This window comes from Zea mays, chromosome 6, assembly GCF_902167145.1.
Source record: "Zea mays cultivar B73 chromosome 6, Zm-B73-REFERENCE-NAM-5.0, whole genome shotgun sequence".
NCBI classification, from domain to species: Eukaryota; Viridiplantae; Streptophyta; class Magnoliopsida; order Poales; family Poaceae; genus Zea; species Zea mays.
The window spans coordinates 39,700,468-39,706,123 of record NC_050101.1 but is presented as its reverse complement, the minus strand read 5'-3'; the positions used below and the strand labels follow the sequence as shown (position 1 = coordinate 39,706,123).

Below are 5,656 nucleotides of genomic sequence, written 5' to 3'. Positions count from 1 at the left end.
AAAGAAGGCTGCGCCGGGCTACTTATTTATAGATGACCATCCCATCCTATTGCCTCCGTTGTGTTAGGAATAGTCCAATAATAATATGAGCTACAGGTGGCAAAATATGATTTATATGGTTAAGAGTGTAACTCTCTAAGGGTTGATTTGGTGACAAGAGGATCCCAGGAGGATTGGAGGGGATTGAGGGGGAAATAAACTAATTTCCCCCTCAATCCCCTCCGATCCTTCCGAAATCTCGGGTCACCAAATCAGCCCTAATAGACTAATTTTTTAAGGGATCGTTGGTTCAGCAAACTTAAAATCGGTCGTGCAACGTGTTTGGTTGTTTGGATGTCGCATTTTTTCAATTCATATGCCCTTAGACTTCTTTTACACACAACCACATCTCTTATAACGAGTCCATTTACACCGAATCGTTAATTTTTTTAGACGTCTTCAGCAACGTCCTTTAAATTTTATCCTCTAAAATATATTCTGTCATTTATAGAACACACTAAAAGATTCCGTCATCTATATCTTTAATGTCTCTACCAACGTCGTCCAGCCTCTTTAATATACCAACTTAATTAACATAATATATTATTTTATTAGACAATTACTACTAATGCAAGGCTCCGTAATCTCCATTTATGCCTTTAACATAACTAGAAAAGTTGTTTATGGCTTCACAACGGTTTGACCATTTCGTTGAGCACTTTGCGTGCGACATCCTAGCACCTCGCACCAGGGCTGTAGCTTGAAGCACCTCACGCCTTGGTTGCAGCACTTGCAGCATGGACGTTTTCCTGCCAGCTACTCCAGCTCGCCATCAAGGATGCCATGGCAACGACTGGACCGGCCCAAGTGGCGGCGCTCGTGCTTGTCGCTGGCGGCTGCGCGATCTCCTCCTGCTCGCTGGTGGCCGTGCGCGCTCGTGCTTGTCGTCGACGGTCGTTATAACGGGTTCAGCCACCCTACTCTATAAAAACAGAGGAATACAATCGATTTGAAATCATCAATCGAATCAATAACTAATTTATCTCGCATTTATTTCTTATACAATTAGGAGTAGTTATAGTCTAGTTCTAATTTGGCCTTCCAATCCCTAAATTCCTAGTTTCTCTTCGATCTACATCGATTAAAGGAGTCTAGGTCGGTCTGCCGAGCCTAGATAACACCTAGGATCTTTACTCCACGACGGGGTCCCTCCTGGGAGCGAGATTCAGACGCCGCCGGCGACCTTCACCGCTCTTGCGCACGCGCGGACCGTCCGGCCCTAGTGCGCGGACCGTCCGACCGTCAGGCAAGAAGACCTAAGCCCTGCGCCAGGTCGCGGACCGTCCGTCCCTGTGCAGGGAGCACCCCGACGGTTCTTGTTTAGTGATTGACGTCCAAAAAAGACACTAACGTATTTTTTGACGACTCCGATAAGGACACATATAGACTCATCAAATCGACCCTCAATAGCCGATTCAAGGAATAGCTCTGATATCTCTCCCAACAATGTTATAGAGCCGACTAGGCTGACGAACAGCAATATTGTACATCCAGCTCGCCATCGAGGATGCCACGGCAACGACTGGACCGGGCAAAGTGGCGGCGGTCGTGCTTGTCGGTTGTCGCTGGCAGCTGCACGGTCTCCCTCTCGCCGGTGGCTGTGCGCGCTCGTGCTTGTCGTCGACGATCGCGCACTCTCCTCCTCGCCGGCGACTACGCGCGCTCTACTGCTCCCCGGCGCACGCGCGTCGTCCTCCACTCCGGTGCGGCCGCGGCAGGGCACAACGACGGCTTCAAGCACGCAAATGGGATACGTTCCACTGTAGCTCCGATCATGCCGACGGTGAAGCTCCATGGACCGAAGCTGCTGCTTCCGAGGAGAGGCAAGAAAGTCAGAGTGGTATTATTTGCCGGACGACCGTACGAGCCGGTATTTTAGGGTACGAACCTTGCTGCAGCGATAAAGTAGCTAAGAACGTGCTATATTTAGCTGACAGGATGGTTTATAGTATATTATTGGAGAGAGTAGTCTTAGCTCATCTCCATCAGATCGTCTGTATTATTTTCTATCTCATCATTTATTTCAAATTTTACTTTATAAAAAATATTAAATAGTGTTATCTTTATAGTTATGTATTCTCTATTTTACACGATCCATCGAGTATATTCTTATTGTCCAAGTTATTTTGGAGAAACTCCATAAAAAACACGTTCTCTACAAAATATAACTGGTTAAGATCGTCAAAGGAGTTAAACTAAAAGGCAACACCTCATTGATAGCGTAACTACCTATCAGTAAATGTTGTTAATCTATTTTATTTCTCTATCCCTATGAAACATCAGTTTCAGACCACGAGTGAACCATATAAATATGTTCCTTTTCTTCTGCTTCTCGTATACCAATGAGTTGTTACTCTAAATATAGGTCATCACAAACCAAGCCAACCATGACAGTAAGCTACACGTAGCACAACACTCCCACATAGTACTATCTCACATAGTACTGAAAAAAGATGAACGATAGATCAAGCTATAAAAAAAGGGTCCAAACTTCTTTTCAATTCATTCCTTTCTCGACCTTTTGTCTAAGATAAAGTGTAATATTTGATGTTATATATCAGTTCAATATCTAGTATATAGACCATATGTTCACTTTAATATTAATTTTATGTTTTATGGGTATTTTGTTATGGGGAGGGTCCACCATACTGGTTTACACGGTCTTTGCGTGTCGCTCAGCCATTGCACTGCTGGTAGGGCCTGACTCACCCCAAACAACACTAGTAGAAAAAAGCTCTATGTCTACGATAGGGTTTAACTTTTACCGGTGATTTGGTTTATCGAATGTCAGTGAAATTAAATGGGCCGTTCTAGTGAAGGAACTGTCGGTGGAAATACATTTTTTACTGACGGTTTTTTTACAAAACCGCTAGTAGAATTCATTTATTTTTTGTGTCGGTTTTCTTAAGAAACCCACCAATAGAAATCATATTTTCACTGGCAATAACATTTTGTTTGAATTCGTTTGCGACCTTAAATAATTAATTTATATTTAGTTTGTTCTAATATGTGAAAAAACCTCCAATCTAGACACAAGGTATGTTATGGTTGGTGTGGTAGAGGAGGTTTTGGGTGAGGTTGATGATTTGATTCCTAGCCGCCGCGAGTGAGGCGTCTCCTAAGTAAAATATTTTTATTTTTAAAACACATTTTATGTTTTCTGGAAATTATTTGTACTAACAGTTTTATTACTTTGATTGCCAGTTCAAATAAATCGATTTCCATTGATTATTTTCTTAGCTTAACCGTTAGTGCAAATCGATTTCTACTAGCGGTTCTCATATAACCACTACCGGAATCCAAGCCTTTGCCGAGTGCCGGACTCTTTGTCGAGTGCCTTTTGTCGGGCACTCGGCAAAGGAGGTTTTGCCGAGAGCCGCACTCGGCGAAGTCCTGCTCTCGGTAACGAGCTGGTTTACCGAGTGCAGGACACTCGGCACAGGAAAACTCTCGGCAAAGACATGTTTGCCGAGTGTCAAACACTCGGCAAAGGTGGCGCTCGGCAAAGGGCCGTCAGCGGCCGTCCTAAAGCTGACGGCCGTCAGCCTTTGCCGAGGGTCGAGGGTCGGCACTCGGCAAAGAGGCTTCTTTGCCGAGTGCCAAATATTTGGCACTCGGCAAAGAACTCTTTACCGAGTGACTTCTCTAGACACTCGGCAAATCATATTTTTATTTTTTAGATTTTGTCCATCAAACTTTTTGTGGTATGTTCCTACACTATGTAGACCTACATGTATCATTTTTGGACAATTATAACAGAGTTTTCAATCGTTAGTAGATTTAGTTCGTTTATTTGAATTTCTTCGGAAAATTCAGATTTGAACTGCAGGTCACTCGAAACTTGAAAAATCGTGCATGCAAAAATGATATCTATGTTACTTAACATAAATTACGGACGATTCCAGAAGCGGACCGGAAACTTCGAGCAACATGCTCACTAAACATGGCCGTGAACTTGCCATCCACATGTTTAAAAATTGTATAAAACACAAACAAAGTCAGAAAATCATGAAACTTGTACACGTGTCATGATATCATATGTAGAGGCTGTGATAAAAATTTGAAAAAGTTTCGAAAAAATTGTGACGCACTATGTGTAGAAATCTAAGAGATCCACATTGAAACTCTATGATTTCATGTGTAGTTTTCTTAGGTTTCTACACATAGTGTCTCACAACTTTCTCCAAACATTCTAAAATTTTTTTCACAGCCTCTACATATGATATCATGACACGTGGACAAGTTTCATGATTTTCTGAGTTTGTTTGTGTTTTATAAAATTTTTAAACAGCTGGATGGCAAGTTCACGGCCATGTTGAGTGAGCATGGTGCTCGAAGTTTCCGGTCTACTCCTGAAATCAGTCGTAACTTATGTTAAATAGCATGGATATGATTTTTGCATGCACGGTTTTTCAAGTTTTGAGTGACTTGCAGTTCAAATGCGATTTTTTCGAAGAAATTCAAATAAACAAACTAAATCTACTAGCTATAGAAAAGACTTTTCTAATTGTCTCAAAATGGTACATGTAGGTCTATATAGTGTAGGAACACACCACAAAAAGTTTGGTTGGGAAAATAAAAAAAATAAAAATGTAATTTGCCGAGTGTCCAAAAATGACACTCGGCAAAGTAGCCTTTGCCGAGTGTCAGCTGGTTGACACTCGGCAAAGAATAGTAAAAGAATCTTTGTCGAGTGTCGCCCAGGGGTCATGCGGCAAAGACGACTTTGCCGAGTGCCAGCGATCTAGCACTCGGCAAAGAAGAGAAATAAACCGGCCGCGAGTTCTCCTTTCTCCTTCTTTCTCTCCTCTCACTCTCTCTGTCACCCCGCTGTCCGCCCGCCGCCGTCTGCACGCCGCCGCGCCGTCTCAAGCTCGCACCGTCCGCCCCCCGCCGCGCCCGCCCCTCCCCGAAGTCGTGCCCGCCCGCCCGCCCGCTCGCCGCGCCGCCGTCTCCTCCCCGCACCGCTGTCTCCCCCGCGCGCCATCGTCTCCCTCGCGCGCCGCCGCCTCCCCGCGCCCTTGCACGCCGCCGCCGCGTCCGCCTACTCGGCCATCTCCCCCGTCACCGGCCCGCCAACCACGTCGCCTCGGCAACCGCTGCCGGGCTGTCCCGTTCTCCGCCCGGCCACCAAACTCGTCACCCCGTCTTTCTCCGCTACAAGGTATAAATTTTTAGTCATCTGTTTTTGTCATTTATTGAGAATTAACTGGTATTAATTAATAAACAATATTATTTACCATGGTTTCATTTGAGCAAACACATATTTATATTAATGTAATCAAAGTAGACATGTTTATATTAATGTAATCAAAGTAGACACGGTCACATTTTTCATGAGAAGGAGAATGAGGGTATTTGTGCGTTGGTTGAATGTCCTTATCATTTTATGCATGGGCCACACATCATGTATTGATGTTTCATAGATTGAATATATATAGATGTGATTGCCGGCAATCGTGCCATTGAATTATGCGTGGATGTCAGCCATCGTGCTGATACTTTTATTTACAGGATTTCGAAACCTCCCCGTGCAGGGGAGGTGCTGCCGAAATTTTCTGTTGCTAGGCTTCTGTTAGAGGATGGAAGACCGTGAGTGGATGTACACGGGCCGTAG

General features: G+C 44.1%; 1 protein-coding gene and 1 pseudogene across 1 annotated transcript; both read left to right on the top strand.

The window, feature by feature from the left end:
* The first annotated feature begins 1,456 nt into the window (after positions 1 to 1,456).
* LOC100276296 (uncharacterized) lies at positions 1,457 to 2,077 on the top strand. Its single transcript, NM_001150120.2, has one exon. It carries the CDS (start codon positions 1,547 to 1,549, stop codon positions 1,916 to 1,918), a length of 372 nt encoding a protein of 123 aa, NP_001143592.1. The 5' UTR covers positions 1,457 to 1,546; the 3' UTR covers positions 1,919 to 2,077.
* A 466-nt stretch (positions 2,078 to 2,543) lies between these two features.
* Positions 2,544 to 2,753, top strand: LOC111589711 (uncharacterized; annotated as a pseudogene).
* Positions 2,754 to 5,656: the final 2,903 nt, after the last annotated feature.

Bases quoted from the DNA above. Each gene is read 5' to 3' on its own strand.
- LOC100276296 (NM_001150120.2), top strand. From the start codon at position 1,547: ATGCCACGGCAACGACTGGACCGGGCAAAGTGGCGGCGGTCGTGCTTG.